Source organism: Diachasmimorpha longicaudata, chromosome 10, assembly GCF_034640455.1.
Source record: "Diachasmimorpha longicaudata isolate KC_UGA_2023 chromosome 10, iyDiaLong2, whole genome shotgun sequence".
NCBI lineage: Eukaryota > Metazoa > Arthropoda > Insecta > Hymenoptera > Braconidae > Diachasmimorpha > Diachasmimorpha longicaudata.
Genome location: NC_087234.1, coordinates 6,345,661 through 6,363,825, shown reverse-complemented (window position 1 = coordinate 6,363,825; position 18,165 = coordinate 6,345,661). Strand labels below are relative to the sequence as shown.

At 42.0% G+C, this 18,165-nt stretch overlaps 7 protein-coding genes across 9 annotated transcripts; 2 read left to right on the top strand and 5 right to left on the bottom strand.

Moving 5' to 3' along the window:
- Window positions 1-16: 16 nt before the first annotated feature.
- LOC135166559 (exostosin-2) lies at window positions 17-3,590 on the top strand. The gene is made up of 4 exons (XM_064128905.1): window positions 17-174; window positions 309-1,601; window positions 1,728-2,201; window positions 2,308-3,590. Exons 2-4 carry the CDS (start codon window positions 1,065-1,067, stop codon window positions 3,385-3,387), a joined length of 2,091 nt encoding a protein of 696 aa, XP_063984975.1. The 5' UTR covers window positions 17-174; window positions 309-1,064; the 3' UTR covers window positions 3,388-3,590.
- A 42-nt stretch (window positions 3,591-3,632) lies between these two features.
- Window positions 3,633-6,181, bottom strand: LOC135166563 (uncharacterized). Its single transcript, XM_064128910.1, has 3 exons — window positions 5,961-6,181; window positions 4,403-5,536; window positions 3,633-4,322 (listed from the first exon to the last, which is right to left on the bottom strand). The coding sequence occupies exons 2-3, from the start codon at window positions 5,488-5,490 to the stop codon at window positions 3,641-3,643; spliced, it is 1,770 nt and encodes a 589-aa protein (XP_063984980.1). The 5' UTR covers window positions 5,491-5,536; window positions 5,961-6,181; the 3' UTR covers window positions 3,633-3,640.
- Window positions 6,182-6,327: 146 nt separating this feature from the next.
- On the bottom strand, window positions 6,328-7,719 carry LOC135166753 (uncharacterized). Its single transcript, XM_064129311.1, has 2 exons — window positions 7,515-7,719; window positions 6,328-7,158 (listed from the first exon to the last, which is right to left on the bottom strand). The coding sequence occupies exons 1-2, from the start codon at window positions 7,567-7,569 to the stop codon at window positions 6,524-6,526; spliced, it is 690 nt and encodes a 229-aa protein (XP_063985381.1). The 5' UTR covers window positions 7,570-7,719; the 3' UTR covers window positions 6,328-6,523.
- A 63-nt stretch (window positions 7,720-7,782) lies between these two features.
- Window positions 7,783-9,197, bottom strand: LOC135166754 (proteasome subunit beta type-3). Its single transcript, XM_064129312.1, has 3 exons — window positions 9,047-9,197; window positions 8,061-8,626; window positions 7,783-7,922 (listed from the first exon to the last, which is right to left on the bottom strand). Exons 1-3 carry the CDS (start codon window positions 9,047-9,049, stop codon window positions 7,874-7,876), a joined length of 618 nt encoding a protein of 205 aa, XP_063985382.1. The 5' UTR covers window positions 9,050-9,197; the 3' UTR covers window positions 7,783-7,873.
- Window positions 9,198-9,220: 23 nt separating this feature from the next.
- On the top strand, window positions 9,221-14,243 carry LOC135166744 (cullin-2). Of its 2 annotated transcripts, XR_010299747.1 has the most exons (5): window positions 9,221-9,487; window positions 10,730-12,085; window positions 12,225-13,020; window positions 13,232-13,437; window positions 13,555-14,243. XR_010299747.1 is itself a non-coding variant. In XM_064129299.1 (4 exons), the coding sequence occupies exons 2-4, from the start codon at window positions 10,755-10,757 to the stop codon at window positions 13,361-13,363; spliced, it is 2,259 nt and encodes a 752-aa protein (XP_063985369.1). In that variant the 5' UTR covers window positions 9,221-9,487; window positions 10,730-10,754; the 3' UTR covers window positions 13,364-14,243. The 2 variants fall into 2 exon arrangements, 1 of the variants encoding a protein (XP_063985369.1); XM_064129299.1 differs by having other exon boundaries at window positions 13,232-14,243.
- On the bottom strand, window positions 14,218-16,350 carry LOC135166752 (homeobox protein ARX-like). Its single transcript, XM_064129310.1, has 3 exons — window positions 15,504-16,350; window positions 14,914-15,113; window positions 14,218-14,660 (listed from the first exon to the last, which is right to left on the bottom strand). The coding sequence occupies exons 1-3, from the start codon at window positions 15,700-15,702 to the stop codon at window positions 14,304-14,306; spliced, it is 756 nt and encodes a 251-aa protein (XP_063985380.1). The 5' UTR covers window positions 15,703-16,350; the 3' UTR covers window positions 14,218-14,303.
- Window positions 16,351-16,500: 150 nt separating this feature from the next.
- On the bottom strand, window positions 16,501-18,006 carry LOC135166756 (retinal rod rhodopsin-sensitive cGMP 3',5'-cyclic phosphodiesterase subunit delta). Of its 2 annotated transcripts, XM_064129314.1 has the most exons (4): window positions 17,848-18,006; window positions 17,621-17,683; window positions 16,857-17,114; window positions 16,501-16,749 (listed from the first exon to the last, which is right to left on the bottom strand). In XM_064129314.1, the coding sequence occupies exons 1-4, from the start codon at window positions 17,886-17,888 to the stop codon at window positions 16,668-16,670; spliced, it is 444 nt and encodes a 147-aa protein (XP_063985384.1). In that variant the 5' UTR covers window positions 17,889-18,006; the 3' UTR covers window positions 16,501-16,667. The 2 variants fall into 2 exon arrangements, with proteins under 2 accessions (XP_063985384.1, XP_063985385.1); XM_064129315.1 differs by lacking the exons at window positions 17,621-17,683; window positions 17,848-18,006 and adding an exon at window positions 17,203-17,475.
- Window positions 18,007-18,165: the final 159 nt, after the last annotated feature.

Here is an 18,165-nt window from a genome sequence, read left to right as displayed (position 1 = left end):
GCGACTGCCTCCTTGTTGGACCTTCTCGCCCATGAGAATTGACCTTTATACCACTCGTGCTGAAAGGGCGACTTTGGCCTCCGTTTTTCGTCGATATTGAATAAAAAATAAAATAACAACAATGGGAACCGTGATAGGAGTGATCAAAGGGATTTACTACGACCCCTTCAAATGGTAAATATCATTCTCAACATTTTATAACAATTTACGCTGATTTCACGTGGGCATAACCTCAAACACATCAAACTGCACTAACAAAAAAATCAAAAACGATAGAAGAAAATATTTAAAACAACTTACCACTGCAGGTCGATTGTTAAGAGCATCGGAGTCTTCGCGGTGGGTGTCTCCATCGCCCTGGAATGTCGAGGGGTAGATTTCATGCAGCCAATCTCCCCGTAGTCATCTGAAATCATTCCTGAAACTGAACTGCTACACATTCACCCGAAAAATATGTAAACAAATTACAGAAAAAAAATCTACAAGCGTTTGAAACCATCAACTTTCTTTTTTATCTCTCATTTTGTTAATATTTCATTTATTTTGTATAGAAAAAAATATATGTCTCGTCAGAAGCTCACGAAATTATGAAATCAATTGTTGAATCTGAAAACAAATAAAAACCTTTCTGAAAAATAAAAGTTATTGGACTAAAAATGTTGTAGTTTGCAGTTTGATTAAATTTGATAAAAATCTGATAAACAATGATTGTTTGGAGCTGATCAGCTGATGTCACTCTAACCTATTAGTGTCCACAGATGTCAACGCTTCGAGAACAGTGGCAGAAAATTGTAAATTGTAAATAAATAAATAACTTTATAACCTCGATATTGCAATAATTGTCGGTGATTCTTGATAAAAATAAAGTGAAGTTCTCCTTCAAGTGGCTCAAGTCAATAGTTTGACAGTTAACATAACCAAAAAGTCAAAATAAATATTATTCCTAAACCTCAAAAAATTGATGTTTGAATAATGAAGCCTGCCAGGCAGAGCCTGGAAAAAATCGCTGCTTTTCAAAAGCTCTAGAACACATCTTCAAAAACCTGATCATTTAATTCGAAATAATGGCATCGTTCTCCCACCCGATGACCTCCCGTCCGCTGATGATCAGCATCTCTCTGTTTTTCGCGTTGTTCATCCTCTCGATGATCACGTACCAGATCCTGACGCTGACACACTCTTCGTCCGAACAAATCTACCAGCGTCTGGTCCTGGGGGACCTCTCGACAATACCCACAGTCTCCCTGACCCCCACATCCCCTAGGACAACCACCACGAACGTCACCTGCACCCACTTCACGTGCTTCAACATCTACCGATGTGGTTTCCGGGGGAACAAGCTCCTGGTGTACGTCTACCCTCCGAAGACCTTCCAGGACTCGTCAGGCAGATTAGCCCCCCAGATGTCCAAGGAATACTACGAGTACCTCTCGGCGATAATCGCAAGCCCCTTCTACACGCCGAACCCTAAAGAGGCTTGTCTATTCGTTCCTTCGCTGGACACTCTGAACCAGAATCGACTGGACCTGACGACGACGTCGCAATCGTTGAAGTCTCTGGAGTTCTGGAATAATGGAGAGAATCACCTGATTCTGAACATGGTAGAGTAGTTCGGTCTTCTCACCCCTCGAGAATATGTTTATTGGTTTCTTAAGTGATGCATAATATTAATACATTACCAAACCTAAAACGAAAAGAAAAATTCAAATTTTTTTCGGTTATCGCAGGTACCAGGGGGTCTTCCTGACTACAACACTACCCTGGACGTACCGGTGGACCGGGCGATTCTTGCCACGGGAGGTCCATCCTCCCTGACATACAGGAACAACTTTGACGTGAGTGTTCCTGTATTCAGTCCAGCGGCAGCCGCACTCCGGCAGAAGTCGCCGGAGAGACGAAAACACCTGGTGGTCTCCTCCCAAATGAACATCAACGCAGCATTCGAACAGGATCTCATGGAGATCGCGGCGATCAATAAGGATCTGCTGATCCTGGGGGCTTGCCTCCATCACAATCCGATGACTGCGGCGATTAGGTGTCTGGGGGAGAAGGTCTACAAATACCCGGATATCCTGCAGACGTCGAATTTCTGTCTGGTTATCAGGGGTGCTAGACTGGGGCAGAGTGTGCTAATGGATGCACTAGCGTCGGGGTGTATTCCGGTTATTGTCGCGGATTCCGTGGTGATGCCGTTTGCTGAGGTAATTCTGAATTAATTATGACCTTGTGGCCTGATGCATTACCAAACCACTATCATCATGTAATAACGATTATTCAGATTGGCCAATATTATCAATATATATTTAGGTAATCGACTGGAGGCGCGCCGCCGTTTTCATCCGCGAGGTAGACATGCGGATGTTAATATCGACCCTCAAGGCGATCTCCCCGAAGCGCGTCGAGGAATTGCGCCGTCAATGCAACTGGCTGTGGAAGACGTACTTCAAGTCCATGGAAAAGATCACCTCAACCCTTCTCGAGATCCTCTCCGACCGCGTATTTCCTCACCTCGCCAGGGACTACAACCACTGGAACGTGCCGGAAGTCAGCAAGACTCCCCTGTTTCTGCCAATAACAGCCCCGAAGACTCACGGCTTCACAGCTGTGATCCTCACGTATGACAGAGTGGAACTATTGTTCTCTCTCATCAATAAAATCGTCCAGGTGCCAAGCCTGGCGAAGGTCCTCGTCATCTGGAACAATCAGAGAAAGGAGCCACCTCCTTCCTCCAGGTGGCCCAAACTCAGCAAGCCCCTGCAGGTAATCAAAACCAAGGAGAATAAGCTCTCCAACAGATTCTACCCTTACGAAGAGATCGAGACAGAAGCCATTCTCTCTATCGACGATGACATCATCATGCTGACATCAGACGAAGTGGAGTTTGCCTACGAGGTCTGGAGGGAATTCCCGGACAGGATAGTTGGCTTTCCATCGAGAACGCACACCTGGGACAACACTACCAATCTCTGGAAATACGAGAGCGAATGGACCAACAGGATATCTATGGTTCTCACTGGGGCAGCCTTTCACCACAAGTACTGGAGCTACCTCTACACTACGTCGATGCCAGGGGGCATCAAGTCCTGGGTCGATGAGCACATGAACTGCGAAGATATCGCTATGAACTTTCTTGTGGCCAATGTCACGGGAAAGGCACCCATCAAGGTCACCCCGAAGAAGAAATTCCGGTGCCCTGAGTGCACCAACACTGAGATGCTCTCCGCTGATCTGGCTCACATGGCGGAGAGGACTCAGTGCATCAACACCTTCAGCAGAATCTACCGTTCCATGCCTCTTAAGTCTGTCGAGTTTAGGGCCGATCCGGTTCTGTTCAAGGATGTCTTCCCGGAGAAGCTCAAGAGGTTCAATGGAATCGGGAGTTTGTAGTTTTTTCAACGAATCGAATTCAGTAGATAATTATATTGGATTTCTATTTGTAAATAGGATATATTTTTATTTAACTTATTCTACGGACATTGTTAATTTTCAATTGTTTTGTGATGGAAATTCTGCGACAACTGTATGAAAAAAATGATTCACCCGGAAAGATAAAACTCTAAGAACTTTCAATAAAAAATATTCAATAGAAATCGAATTTTTTTATAAAGGATAATCGGTGTATAATATTTATATTTTTTCCTCAGTAACAACTAATATTATTCGCAGTTTCCCTAGCAAGTCTCAGAGCAGCGAGATCAGTCTCGGAAAGGTTTCTGTAGTGACAGAAGAACTCGATGACGGAATCAAGGTACCTCACAGCGTCACCAGGTGTGACGATTTCCCCATTGTTCCCCTCGCCCTCTTCCCCCTCAACGTAGGCAGACATATCGGGTGTCTGCACGATCTCTACAGCCTCCTCGAGTACCTCAGCCAGATCGTCCTCTTCCGAGTCCTCCAGCCACTCGTTCAACTCCTCTACGGTGATGTCCTTGAAGCCGTCGATACTCTTCAATGACTCCAGAACCTGTCGAGGTTTCTCCCCCTTGTTGTTCTCCCACGCGGTGTAAATCCAGTTCAACAGGTTTACAATTGTTATGCTACCCTGGAGGTGTCTCCGGACCCCCTTGGACTTGTCGCAGTCCATGTGGAGTGCCAGGGAGAGGACCAGGGTCTTCTTACAATGGGTTTTGATTTTTTCTGGATTTTGGTAAAACGGCCTCATTAGGCAGGTGGAGGTCTGGGGGAGGAATACAATCTTGAAGTCACCGAACCAGAGGTTGGTGGGGAGGAACCGGGTGTCGTCGACGATGAGAATGGCTTTTGGAGGCAGTTGTCGGTTTTCTAAGAATTGTGTCACTACGGGGACGAAGTCTTTTCTGAACCTGAAGGGACAATTACAGATTTACAATTATAGATTTACGAAATGACCCATAAAAATTAAAACACCATAACTATTACAAACCAGTTTCCTAAAACGCTGGAGAACATCCAGGGTTCATTTCTCTCGATGGAGTAAAGCGGCAGATTATTCTTATTCTCCAGGACCTGAACATTTCCAGGTCTCCGGAGTATCACCAGAGGTAGTTTCATTGATAAATCAGCATTACAGAACCCCATAACCGTCACGTAATCCCCAGTGCAATGCTCGAGACTACTCCTCCCCGCAGAGGACCTCCTCGGAAGGTTCTTCCAGCTCCAGGAGATCTCGCAGCAATTGAAAACCTGACACTTTCTCAACTCTTCGTCCTTCAGAATTCGATTTACCTCGATCGTGAACTCCTTCTCCCCCATCTTATCCGTCGTCACCTTCTCCAGGGTCTCCGGGAGGTATCGAACTCCATATCGAGCCTTCCAGCAGCTCAGCCATTGCTCACTGGCTATGAAATTTGAGGTGGGGGAGAGCTGTTTATTGAGGGAAGTGGCTTCTGACTTTAATCTAGCGCAGGAGATGAAGAGGCCCTCGTGCCTGCTCCTCTCGAACCACCGGAAGATCGCCTCGTCCAGGCCAGAATGAGGAGGGGAGGGGATATTTTGTGATAATTTTGGTGAATCCTGAGGCCCCGGAGAAGACAACGGAATTCTAGGAGATTCCGCGAGTTTTGCGGGATTCAAACCGATGTTGGTCATGAGTTCCAGCTTCTCCAAAGATTCCGGGTCTAGCGGAGGCTGCTCAGGGGTGGGGAAGGACCTCGAGGCCCTTCTGGGTCTTTGGAGAGGGAGGTGGGGCCTTGGGAAGGGATGGGGGGGTATCTCGGGAGGCGAATGGGACCCTGGGAGGGGCGTGTGCGGCTTTTGAAGGGGCGGATCGCCTTTCTTGGCCCCACGGGCCTTTTTTTGCCGAGAGAGGGGGGACGGGAGCTTTCCAGAGCTTATGTACTCTTTTCTCCACTCCCGGAGGGTGGAGGGGGCTACTCCCATCTCTTTAGCGAGGCGGGAAGTCGACTCGTTCTCCATACGCTTTACGCACGAGAGCTTGTGGTCCTCCGTGGGGTGCCTTCGTTTTCGCCGGGAAGGCGTTTTGTTCGCCTCACGGAGGATTGAAGTGCTCATCGTGGGAGGGAGTCCAGCGGTTTATCGATGATGAGGGCGTAATTCCCTGAGGGCAACACAGACGTTTGTAGTGAGTAGGAGATTTCCAAGGGATGTTTTACTCGTGAGGAAATTTTGGGATTTCTTCCCAATTGAGTCATTTAATTCCTCTGATTAGCTTGCGAAAATTTAAAGAATAATTTTTTTAAGACAGTTGCAAACAATTAGATTTTTTTTTAAATGCAGATACAACTTTTCCTAGGAATTCACGTAAATCCTATAATTATGTTTATATTAATTTTGTTGATGTCCGATCCCCATAAATTTTTCTTTGAAAGACATCTGATTGAGAGGGGTATTATTTTTTCTCAAGACCCTTGTTATGATTGTGCTTCAAAATGATCTATTGTTGTCCTGTTTATACATGGTTCGTAATGGAGGTAGATTGAGGTTATGAGGAGCACAAATATTGAACAAACATAATTACTTACTTGACGTCGAAATTATAAAATTCTGGTTCCAATACGGTTTATCGCTATCTCACAACTACGAATCCACTGCTGGAGCTCTTTAGTTCACTCATTGTTTTGATGATTCATGAGAGCAAGTAGATAGTTGCGTTGTTTTGACAGACTGAAGGGGTTGGGTTACGGAGGATGCGGGAAAGTATGGAGTCGGGGGGTTATTTCGAATGATCAACTGCGTGATTCACGACGTGTGAAAACTGTCTTTTTCTGAAACTTTTTTCTTTTTCTCATTCGATAATGACAGATTTCTTTAACCAGCGAGAGTTAAATTATTAATTAATCAGTCCTTAATTGTTTGCAAAGCTCAACTTTTCAAGGATTTCGGTCCAAGATGATTTCATGTTCTTTATTAATATTTTATTTTTCAACAATAATAATGATCAAAGGTTTTATTCTCGAAGTAATTGTGTTCCAGGAATAATTAGAAACATTGATTAATTGAGCTGGCGTTTGTGTTCTCCTGTAATTGATATTTTTTGTTTATTTATTAATTTCTCTACCACAATATTTTACACAAGTTCCCGACTTCAATCGAGAGTAATTCTCAGACGATTAAGTTTTTTCCGCTGTTTCTCTTCCTTTTCCTTCATAAACTGTCTGATCATACTCTCGGGGAGGATTTCCCCTTTCCATCTATTCGGTATCCTCACGTGATCCAGGATTTGTAGCCTCGAATTAACGTACTCCTTGGCGTCGAAAATCTCCGCTTCCCTGACCTGGGCAATCAGTTCAGCCTGAAACGCCTTCTCCTTCTTCAGCTCTCTCTTCTGCTTCCACTTCCTCCGAACGAACTTCATCTTCTTCCGGAGCTTTCTGAGCTTGTGCCGGCGCATCTTGCGGCGCCTGATAACTATTAGTCTAGCTGCTTGCTTCTCGATTACGTGTTCCGAAGGCATCTCCAGAGCATTATCCGGAATTTTGTCGATTAATGGGATGATTCGAGTCTTTGGGACGTCTGTTATGGTGCGAGTGGGCCCCGGAGGGATATCTATTATCTTTCGAGGGAAATTCGTCTCGAGGGGAAGGTCCAACTTAAACTGGGTATTCGGGGAGAGTCGGAAATTTGGACTGAATGATAAATACTTCATGTCCAAGGGAGGGATCGTCTCTCCAGGCGATTTTTGAGGGGTACATGATGTTGAGTAGTTCAGCGCCGAAATTCCTGGAGAAAAAAAGGGCATTAATTCTAAGAGTGGGGCAAAATAGTTTGCGAAGTGATAAAACTACTCAGGGAAATATAAATTCCTCTCAATTGTTTTTAACTTCCATATTTCTGTAAAAAAATTCTAACGATGATCCATCTTTGTCTTTCTCTTGTGATTATTAATAATAATGATAACAATGGAGGTATTATCAAAAAGTTTTAATTGTAAATTTAAAACATGGCATTTTTTCACGTATAATTAAGTATCAACAAAAATTCCGCTCCTCTTGTATGTAAGAAAGGTTATGTTATTCCTGGGAGTTTGAGAACAATTAAGAGAAGTAATAAAAATATGATTGAAAAATCGTTATTACCTCCACGAGAAATTTTCAGACGTCGTAATATGTGGCCAATTATATTGACAGACATTCTGTCACTATCTTTTCATAATCGTTATAAATATTTCGCGTTGCTGAAAGACAGCGGATTCTCTAAGCAGAATTTTTAGATATTGAGGTTGTGTGGGAGGGGAGAGGTTATAACTGCGACATCTTCCGTCATTTTGACGAATCCAATGCATTTTTTTTTACTAAGTCATGAACAAAAATCAAATAATGAAATAATAATACAATATAATGAATATTCTCTTTTTCAATGAACGTATATTTAATTAAAAAGTAAAAATGTAAATTATCAAGAACAAAAGGTCTTCCCCAACTGTTTATTTCGATAATTAATCCATTCTCGTCTTGATAGTTCTGGTGGTGACTTTGTCCTTTTCACTGTAACATAAAAAATCACCAAATCAATGCTACTCATCCCTACTTACGATATTCCTAAGGATTAGATTACTCAAAGACTCAAGTAAAAAGAAGGCAATACGTTTTGTTGCACATCTCAGTTAAAAAAATAATACTGACATGATGTGAACGATACCGCCCCATCCAGAGATAGCATCTCTATCGCAGGCATTGACGAGTGCCTGACTGATGGTCTCGAAGAGATCATCAGGTTCAAGATTAGGTTCATAAACAGTTTCACACATTCCGTAGAGTTGATCCTCGGCAGTTCCTCCCACGACAAAGTCATCGGGTTCGTTGATGCACCCGATGAAGTCCATATTGCTGATGTAGGGCTCGAAGGTATCCGGATCGAGGCCAGCAATCACGGGCTCCACGAAGTAGGTGCCAAAACGTTTCTCATAAAGTAGATTCGAAACGACTGACGCGAACGTCTTGGGGTGCATCCTGCGGTTCTCCTTGAGCTCGTAGAGGTTCAGGCGAAATCGCAGGCGTTCCATGACAGTCTGAACGTCAGTAGCGAGGCCGGGTAACCCCAGGAACAGGTGGGGCCCCATTTCGTAGATCTTCTCAAAGTCGCAGGTGATAGTTTGGGCCTGAATACCGAATCTCCGATCGGCGGCTATCGCCACACAGTTCTTGCCCTTCATGGCTATCATGGCCCCTCCATTGTAGGCCAGAATACTCTGAAATGGGTAGAAAAAAGGTTTCAGCCTCAGGTGATGACATATTACTGTACTGCTTCGCCCAACACTGGGATAAATCCTGCTTTTGAATTTTTTTGATAAATTTGGGATTCGATTCTTCTCGAATTTTTGACAATTACAGAATTAGGGTATTCAATTCTTAAAAAATATCCAAAGATCTTGGATAGCATTAATTACATTAAGTCAACGTCTAAAATCCCTCAGACATCTGTATAGCCCTTCCACCCTCCAAATTTCCTTAAATTTTAACCACCAAAACGCTTTGTCATGGCAAAAATCTGGATCTAACCTCAAAAAACCTTTCGAAACACTTCCATTCCCTGACAAATCCCTCCAAATACAATAATTGTTCGTCACTTTAGGGGAAAACCCGACAAAATAATGAACAATAATCCTTACCATTTTCACAGCTATTGAACCACTGTGTCAAATAAATAATGAAACGATCGCAGTGAAGATGACAAACAATCCTGTCGACTCGCGACCGCGGCAGACGCCATATGCAGTCGATAAAGCAAATTTCCATCAACCCTTGTGACGTCATAAATACGTTAATCACAGCTCAAAGATGGCTGTCTAATGTTATTGAAGAGTGATATTAACGTGTTATTATTATCAGTACCAAGTTCTCGTGATACCAATACGAAAGGTTTTTGTCTGAACGTGAAATACTGATTCTCGAGTGATTGTGGAGCACTGTAATTCGGCCTTATTTGGAATTTTCGAGATATAATGGACTTATCAGAGTCCCGAGTGTGGACATTGCCATGCTGTTTCTGATCAGTGATCCTAGGATTGTTAGGAACAAGCGGAATTGCTCAGAAAAAATCGTAACGAGAGGTAAATCATTGTTCTCAGCATGATAGAGGGGTATCGGGGGCGTCTGGATGACATTTGGGCCCTTGAGGCACACTTTGGCCAGTCAGCTGGCGATTTTTAGCAGCACGAGGTCATCTGATTCACCAACACCTCGGGGAGCTCATATAGGGCGAGCCCGAGGGCATCTTGAGGGGTGATTGAAGGAACAGAGAGGTTATCCAGGTTTTCTCTTTAAGTTGCAAAAATTTTTCTGGCGTGAAAGACGGGTTTCATTCATCGACTAGTTAAGGAGGGAGACACTGACGATTATTTTGGGCTCCGTTTTACCCCATTGCGAAGTGTTTTTGTTTTTTTCGGGGTTCTTAACGGGTTTTTGGGTCGCTTCGGGGAACGGTGGAGGCCTTTGTCTGGGTTTCGTCGAGGGCAAACGCAGGAGAAGAGGCCACTGTCGGGAGGATATTTTTAGATTTTTTTTCCACGATTTTTGCGAGTGCCAGTGACGAAGTAAAAACATTTGTTTCGTCGAGAAAATTTACTCGAATCAGTTGCCATGTAGACGTTCATTTTCAATAAGAAGAATCATTTCATCATGAATATATACTTTTCTATTTTTATTTACTCATTTTTTCCATTGAAATTAAAGTTCTAGTTCTACTGAACATTTTGTCCGTCAAGTGATGACGTTCCGTAGACAAAAGCATTTGAAATTGTTCACTTTGATGTCCACCATAATAAAATGACGTTAATTTGCAACAATAGAAGTGCAGGGTGTGACAATTTAACGCAAATTCGATTTTTGTTGGATTGGGGATTGGTTCGACGATGATTTGCAAAAACAGCAGACTCCTGGCCGGGTTCCAATAATATCGAGAGTATAAACGAATTCCCAGTGCCAGTGATTGCAGCTCAAGTAGCATGAATGTTGATTCTGATAAGTAACGAGAAGTTTCAATATCACCTGGACAACCATTCGACGTAGTAATAATAGGGGATAATATTTATCGGTGAATATTCCCGAACAAAGATCGGTGAATATTCCCGAAAAAAGACGATTTGAATTTACTTGGCATATTAACCAAGACATTTATTTAGTATAAATTTTTCTTCATGGATAACCTCTCCGTTTTGTGACGTTAGAAATCACTGGAATCTTCCGCAATCGAGTTCCTTTCGAAATCTCAACCTCACTAAATTCTAGAATTCGTGGCCCCTCGCATATTCCTCTCTAAATAATCAAGGACGTGATTGAAACAAAATTTTCAGAATTGGAAACTCTGATCTCCTCGCGATGTCTCTAAAGCCGAAGAAAGTGGACTTTTCTCAGACCTGGGAAGTCCTCCAGGAGACAGTGAAGGGCGTGATAACCCTGGCGGATGTTCCCCGTTCAACCTGGAACGACCGCTTCTCGGACGTCTACTCCCTCTGTGTGGCATATCCCGAGCCCCTCGCCGATCGTCTGTACAACGAGACGAAGCGTTTTCTCGAGTACCACGTTATAGCCCTCCTGAGAATTGTCTTACAATCTGGTGACGCAAATCTCCTGCAAGCTTACCATCACGCATGGACCGAGTATTCCCAGGGTATAAACTACCTTCACCGTCTCTACCTCTACCTGAATCAACAGCACATAAAGAAAACAAAGTTGACAGAGGCAGAGATAATCTACGGTACATGCTCAACAAATTCCTCGGATTATGAGGAAATGGAGATGGAGATTGGTGAGCTGGGTCTGGATATCTGGAAGCGAACGATGATTGAGCACTTGAAGAAGTCATTGGTGTTTCAACTGCTGGAGTGCATTCATGCCGACAGGATCAGCGGCGCTCAGGCAGCGAGTACAGACGTCATCTGCGGGGTCATCGAATCGTTTGTCAGGGTCGAGGCTTACAAGATGAAGGGTGAGCTCGACATGTACCAGGAAATATTTGAGAAACCCTTTCTCGTCGCCTCGGGGGAGTTTTACAACAGGGAGACTGTGGAATTACTTCAGCAGTCCGATGTCACCAGGTACATGGAGCGGGTTACGTGGAGACTTGCTGAGGAGGAACTCAGGGCGCGAAAGTTCCTTCATCCCAGTAGTATCCCCAAGGTACGTGCCTGTTGTGAAGAAAAAATGGTTGCAGCCAACGTATTCTGGCTCCACGCTGAGGCAGAATCGATGATAGAGAACGAGAGAAAAAAAGACCTAGCCCTCCTGTACATGCTCCTGAGGCCTCTGCCTTCTGGTCTCCTTCCTCTTGTCCAGAAACTCACCGTACACATCACCCAACAGGGTCTCAACGCCATCGGGCCCCTCCAGGGTGAAAATGTTCATGTTCAATTTGTAGAGTCAATTCTCGAAGTTCATGCCAAGTACTCAGACATCATCGAAGAGGTTTTCAAGAAGGATCAGGCATTCGTGGGTGCTCTAGACAAAGCCTGTTCCTCTGTTGTAAATCACAGACCTGCCTCCAGATCCCCAGCGCGTGCACCAGAACTCCTCGCTAAATACTGCGATACTATGTTGAAAAAATCAGCGAAGGGCTTTTCTGAAGCTGATGTCGACGATAAGTTAGCTAAATCAATAACTGTCTTCAAGTATGTGGACGATAAGGATGTTTTTCAGAAGTTTTATGCCAGGTATACTCTAAATAATCAATTGCTCTATATTTTCGCTTTATAAATTAGAAGAATTTCTCTTTTTTTCTTTCCTCTCTACAAAAAATATTACAGTAGAAATTTTGCTATCATTCATGACTTTTTATTAAAAATTGCCCAGGATGTTGGCGAAGAGGCTCATCCATCAGCAGAGTCAGTCAATGGATGCCGAAGAAGCCATGATAGACAGACTGAAGCAGACCTGTGGCTATGAGTTTACTAATAAACTCCACAGGATGTTCACAGACATGTCTGTCTCCATGGATCTGAATACCAAGTTCTCAACAAGTCTGAGGGAGAGTGGAGAGGAGCATCAGCTTGGAATAGGGTTTGTTGTTTATGTCCTGCAGGCTGGGGCATGGCCACTGTCACTGCCACCCTCGCCAGGGCCTTTCCACATCCCCCAGCAACTGGAGAAATCAATCGCAAGCTTTGAGAAGTTCTATCATGCACAGTTCAATGGAAGAAAGCTCACTTGGCTCCATCATCTGTGTCAGGGTGAGCTCAAGTTAAATTATCTGAAAAAACCGTATCTTGTCACTGTGCAGACGTATCAGATGGCTCTGCTGCTGCTATTCGAGGAGTGCGGGCAGATGACCTGCAAGGAAGTTGCACATTCTCTCAGGCTATCACATGATCAACTCGTCAAACATGCTATGGGACTCGTCGAATGCAAAATACTGAAGAAGGAGGACGATAGAGAGCTCGAAGAGGACAGTCTTTTAATGCTCAATTTTGATTATTACAATAAGAGAACCAAGTTCAGAGTCACTGGGGCACTCCAGAGAGATCAGCCCCATGACACCGAGGCAACACACAGGAGTGTCGATGAGGACAGAAAACTGTATCTCCAGGCCGCCATCGTCAGAATCATGAAGACCAGGAAACTCCTGAAGCATAATCAACTGGTTCAAGAGGTGAGGAGAGAGGAAAAAAAATATTCCGTGGTAATATTGGGCTAATGACATCTTCACTCTAGCCTCAAACTACATTTTTAATTATAATTGAGAACGTTAGAAAATTCCCAGATAATTGTGTCCGTAATGAGTCCATTCAGAGAACGACGTAAAATCAATAAATTGACCTGGTCTTGTTTAATGACATTTAACCACATTTATTTGTCCACAGGTTCTCGAACAGCCCAAAGTGACATTCGCCCCGGCCATCGGTATGATAAAGAAATGCATCGAGGCATTGATTGATAAACAATACATCGAACGTACGCCAAATAGCGCTGATGAGTATTCCTACGTGTCGTAACCCAACAAAATCTCAATTAACTAATAAATTCATTGTCTGAGGTATTCCCCGGAGGGTAATTCAATCGAAAAATAGTGAGTCAATTTTTCACATTAAGATATTTTCCCTCATGAGGAAAAATATCAGCAAATTTTTTTTTCTTGTGAAAGTTCGACATTTTTCTCCGGAATTTACTATTGCATGATGACTAGGGGGAACTCAAGCAATATGGAAGCCCTGAGGAAGGGCATAATTCACAGATTGGAGGGTCAAACGGCCGCGAAGATTGCATCATTGGATTCATTTAGAAAAAAATATGTTTTCGTTAAATATTTATTTGAGAGAGGTAGTAGGTTTTTAATGGATTTTTTTAAAGGAAAACATTTTGAATGTTCCAGTGTCGATAATTATTGTGGGAATCCACAATAATTTTTTCCTATAATCATTGTTAAAAAATATAATCATGGATAATTGATAATAATTTTTTTATTACGACTTTTTGATGCTATTTTTCTCCCACTCAAGGCTATAACGGATGTGTTGATTATCGAGAGCCCTCTAGTTATTATAATTGGAATTTAATTGAAAAATCAATTGCTTCTCTCGACTAAATATGTATTTGTCAAAATAAATTTCCCAGTGTAGAAAAAACCTCCTGAATTACGCTGAACAGATTGGCCGATTTTCCTACTGAATCTGTTTACCACTAATCAACATCATCAAGGTTATCAGTGTCCCATCATCGGGGAGTACTTAAAAAAATTATTAAACGTGAAAAAACTCGAAGGAAGAACAAATTGTCTTTGGCTGCTTCTCAAAGAGGCTGAGCGAAAATCGGTATAGATATTATAATTGAAAATGTAATATATACGTAATGAATAAAAATCAAATTACTATTTTATTTGATTTTATTAAACTAATTTCAAGTTGCTAATAGTAATTAGTTCTGTCACCGCTGGGACTAGGAACGGGGGTTCTTCAGCTGAAGGAGATCTGGGTCGAGCAGCGGATTGTCGTCAACGTCGGGGGGTTTGTTGATGGCGTTCATGATGAGTGGGGATGTCGTGGGAACCGTTGAGTAAGGTGAGAACCCGGTCCACTCCATCCCCAGGTAGATCGGTGGGGGAGAGCCCAGAGGTGCCTCCAGGAGGAGATGATCTGTCGTTTGTTGCTGCGGGTTCTGCTGCTGTTGGTGATTCTGGTGAGGGTGGTGAATCTCGGGGCACTCTGGGACAGTCAAGTGAGAGCCCAGCTGGCTTGGCATCTTGCACTGCTTCTCTTGCTTTCGCCATTTGGCTCGACGATTTTGAAACCAGACCTAAAACATCAAAGTACTTTTCCATTGCCAATATTTCGGAATCGGCAGAGTGAACTGGAGAAAATCCAGGCTCATTTTGAGGAGATTTTTTCAATCTTCAGAATGAGCCCAGAGTCATTCAAATCGCTTCATTAGTTCAGGAGATTGCGAAGATTGAATTCACTGTTTTAAAAATTTTTCTCCATCGCACCTTCAGCCCCTGTTGTTATTTTAAAGTGATACATTCTCTCTGAATCTGCACAAATCCACTCACTTGTACTCGAGCCTCGGTAAGTTGGATCCTCAATGCGAGTTCCTCCCGAAAGAAAACATCCGGATAGTGTGTCTTCTGAAATGCTCTCTCCAGCTCCTCCAATTGAAAATTAGTAAAAGTTGTTCTGTATCTTCTCTGCTTGCGTTTTCCCACAGTAATCTGTCGCTCCTCACTCCTAGGACTCGTTGAAAAGTCATAAGCTGTTTCCAAAGCACAATAAACGAATAAAAAAACTCAAGAAATCAATAAACAAAAACAAATTCAAATCTGAACTTAAAATTTTTCATTTTTTAACACAAAAGATATTCCAAATATAATTTTATGTAAAAGAAAAAAATGCAAATATTTTTTTAATTGAAACAATTAATCAATAGGAAATAATTCCGTGTGTAATTAAAAAAAAATATATCTGAAGCACTGAGACATCCTTAAACAATTCATTTTATCCCGATCTCCCCCATCGTCAGCTATTTCCCCTTGCGTTAAGCTAGCTTAATGCATTTAGGAATAATTTAATTGAGCCTCAAATTGCGTTAGACGTTCCCAGACTGGTTAATTAGATAAAAACAGCCTGAAAATCTTGTACTCACTGAATTTAGTTGGAAAGCATACGGACGATGATTGCCCAGACATCAGACCAGCGAGTGCATTCGTCTGAAGATCACTACTCGAATTAATATCGTCTGTTCCATCGACAATGGCCCCAGTGGACACCAGAGGATCACGGGGTGCACCGACCAGATACAATTGGCGTTCAGCATTTGTTTCCTCTTCTTCCTTCAAGTCCATAGCGACGAAGAAATCCTCGCCCAGAGTGTCGTGAGACTCCGTTTTCGTAATTTTATCCCGGGGAATGCCCGGTCAATTTTACCGATAAAAATCTCTTCGTTCACTAGTTAATTGGTGTTGGTTCGATTTTTCACAGTCAATTTTCTCTAGAAAAACTTCATTTTTTCACTGTTTTACTTTATTTATTATATATTTGGTGCTTTTTTTCACCTCATTTTTAAATTTTATCTTTACTTGATTTTTTCTTTTTTGAATTTTGATTTTTAATCGCAAGTGTCTCGAGTTATTAATTCACTTAAAAATGTGGGGATAAAATTTGGGGAACAAATAGAGTTTGAGATACTGAACGGATTAAACAATGAAGCTGAGACAATTGACTTCGCTGACAATGTGCTACCAGTGGTAATTGAATCACCAGTGTGTCGTCCAACGTTTTCTTCACTATCTCTATCTATACTTTTGATTTTTGCCCTCGTGTTTTTTTTCCTTCCTTCTTTTCTGACGCGTTTCACCTGGGGCTGGAGGTGCTTCACCGGTTAGGAACCCCACAAGGGCTGATGATGAAGACTTAGGAGTGAGTTTGTACCGCGAATCAATAGTGTTTTTCAGGTGGTAATGTTTTTGTTCGTGTGTGAGTGATTTTTTTTGGGATTACTGAAGCGCAGAGGAAAATAAGACTGATTTTTAGTCTCCTGATAAATTCCAGTAACTCATAAAAAAGTGTCTAATTTAAAACATTTCCATGAAAAATTCACTTTTTTTATATCATATCGATAGAAATCATAGAGTTTAGGAGGGTTTGTCATTTGTAATTTTTTTAATGAGGAACTCAACATTCTTTTATTATAATGCAGTAGAATAAATATGAAAATACTTCGTTGTGGAATCACTTATGTGTAAAATATTCATAAAATTGTGCTGTGACTAGGTCCTTATCAATAATTAATTAACGGCACTAGAAAGGTCTAAACATAAAATAATCTAACTCGACTGGTCGACACCAAGATATCATCGTCGAAGAATTTTGTCTCGATTACGACGTTTCCACTGTACAAAAAAAACACGATTTTGTTGATAATTGTCCTTGACAAATCTTGTCTTCATTCGCTAATGTTATTTTTTTTAATTATGAAAGATGAATAGATCAAACTCACTTCAAGACGTTGGCAGGCATCATTTGACTTTCAGGAGCTGCTTGAATGAGACTTTGCCAGGTGTTTGTGCTGTTCGGTATGACGAAGCCAAACTCGAAGAACCACTCCTCGAGGCATCGTCCCTTGAACAGGACTTTTTGCTCCAGCCTGAATCTCTCCAATGGCTCCACAGAACTGAAGTTTATCTCTCGTGATACCTCACGGCATCTGAGAATTTTCTTTGGTACTCTAGCTTCGTGCTCTACGTCTGGAATGGATCTAATCAGACAACAAAATTGAAAGATAGGAGAATTAATTAACATGAAGAAAACTGAAATAAAATGCCTAAATTATTGGGATCAATTACTGGTAGTTTATTATAACAAAATCAGGAGAATCAATTTTTATCAAATCAAGAGGGTTTTCCATATTGCCTCAACCATTCCCGAAACCCCGAGAAGTATCTTCTCGAAAAGACAGAATATATTCCGGAGTCGATCAAATGTTCGACTAAACCCCAAGTAAACATCACTAATCCCTCATTAAAACTCGATTTCATAATTTATTCATCTAATTATCCTCTTGTTTATCGATCCCTGGACAAATGTCAAAAATTTTGAACTACAAATCGAATAAAAAACTTTACAATACGACAAAATCCGATGAAAGATCACCGTGAATTCCACACTACCATAAAACATAAACAAACAGTCAAAAACTCAATAAAAAACAATTCCTGACACCTTAATCCCTCAGAACTAGGTTAAGTGCACTATCATACTCACAAATCTTCGTTTCCCTGCCACAAAATTTGCCCATTGTCGGCGTCGCGTAGATTCATCCAATTACTAATTAAAAAACACATAATAAATCAAGGAAAACATGAAATTATCTCATTATTCTCCACCAACATTCTCAGTCAACAATCCCATGCAGCACTTGACGAGTGAAATCGAGTATTACTCTGGAATAATAGAATCAAGCGCTAAAATTATTTTTGCGAAAAGGATACACTTGGAAGCCTTTCAGGATATCGTCACTACGTAAAGGCATTTTTCACAACCTAATAAATCACCCCTATCTCAAAAAGTATCGTGGACTTCTCCTTCGTCTTCTTCTAATTTTTGATGGCACTTTTTGCGGCTGTTGTTGGTTGTCAATATGGAGGAACGTTACATGAGAATGGGTGGGAGGTGATAAGGTAGAGAATGAGGTAGCGCAGAGGAAAGGCGGGATAGATTTGAACTAGAGACGAGACTGACTTGTGGATAGATTTTAACTAGTTGTAAATGAGACAGGCTAATTTCGAGATTGGGTCGGAGATTAACTT

Bases quoted from the DNA above. Each gene is read 5' to 3' on its own strand.
- LOC135166559 (XM_064128905.1), top strand. From the start codon at position 1,065: ATGGCATCGTTCTCCCACCCGATGACCTCCCGTCCGCTGATGATCAGC. The intron at 1,602-1,727 runs GTAGAGTAGTTC...CGGTTATCGCAG, and splicing joins ATCACCTGATTCTGAACATG to GTACCAGGGGGTCTTCCTGA. The intron at 2,202-2,307 runs GTAATTCTGAAT...ATATATATTTAG, and splicing joins TGGTGATGCCGTTTGCTGAG to GTAATCGACTGGAGGCGCGC.
- LOC135166563 (XM_064128910.1), bottom strand. From the start codon at position 5,490: ATGAGCACTTCAATCCTCCGTGAGGCGAACAAAACGCCTTCCCGGCGA. The intron at 4,323-4,402 runs GTTTGTAATAGT...TTGTCCCTTCAG, and splicing joins TCCAGCGTTTTAGGAAACTG to GTTCAGAAAAGACTTCGTCC.
- LOC135166753 (XM_064129311.1), bottom strand. From the start codon at position 7,569: ATGTCTGTCAATATAATTGGCCACATATTACGACGTCTGAAAATTTCT. The intron at 7,159-7,514 runs GTAATAACGATT...TTTTTTCTCCAG, and splicing joins TCTGAAAATTTCTCGTGGAG to GAATTTCGGCGCTGAACTAC.
- LOC135166754 (XM_064129312.1), bottom strand. The intron at 7,923-8,060 runs GTCAGTATTATT...TTTATGTTACAG, and splicing joins GGCGGTATCGTTCACATCAT to TGAAAAGGACAAAGTCACCA.
- LOC135166744 (XM_064129299.1), top strand. From the start codon at position 10,755: ATGTCTCTAAAGCCGAAGAAAGTGGACTTTTCTCAGACCTGGGAAGTC. The intron at 12,086-12,224 runs GTATACTCTAAA...AAAATTGCCCAG, and splicing joins TTTCAGAAGTTTTATGCCAG to GATGTTGGCGAAGAGGCTCA. The intron at 13,021-13,231 runs GTGAGGAGAGAG...ATTTGTCCACAG, and splicing joins ATAATCAACTGGTTCAAGAG to GTTCTCGAACAGCCCAAAGT.
- LOC135166752 (XM_064129310.1), bottom strand. From the start codon at position 15,702: ATGGACTTGAAGGAAGAAGAGGAAACAAATGCTGAACGCCAATTGTAT. The intron at 15,114-15,503 runs GTGAGTACAAGA...CTTTGGAAACAG, and splicing joins ATGCTTTCCAACTAAATTCA to CTTATGACTTTTCAACGAGT. The intron at 14,661-14,913 runs GTGAGTGGATTT...TTGATGTTTTAG, and splicing joins TTACCGAGGCTCGAGTACAA to GTCTGGTTTCAAAATCGTCG.
- LOC135166756 (XM_064129314.1), bottom strand. From the start codon at position 17,888: ATGCCTTTACGTAGTGACGATATCCTGAAAGGCTTCCAAGT. The intron at 17,684-17,847 runs GTATCCTTTTCG...TTTTTTAATTAG, and splicing joins ATCCTGAAAGGCTTCCAAGT to TAATTGGATGAATCTACGCG. The intron at 16,750-16,856 runs GTGAGTTTGATC...TTTTTTGTACAG, and splicing joins ATGCCTGCCAACGTCTTGAA to TGGAAACGTCGTAATCGAGA.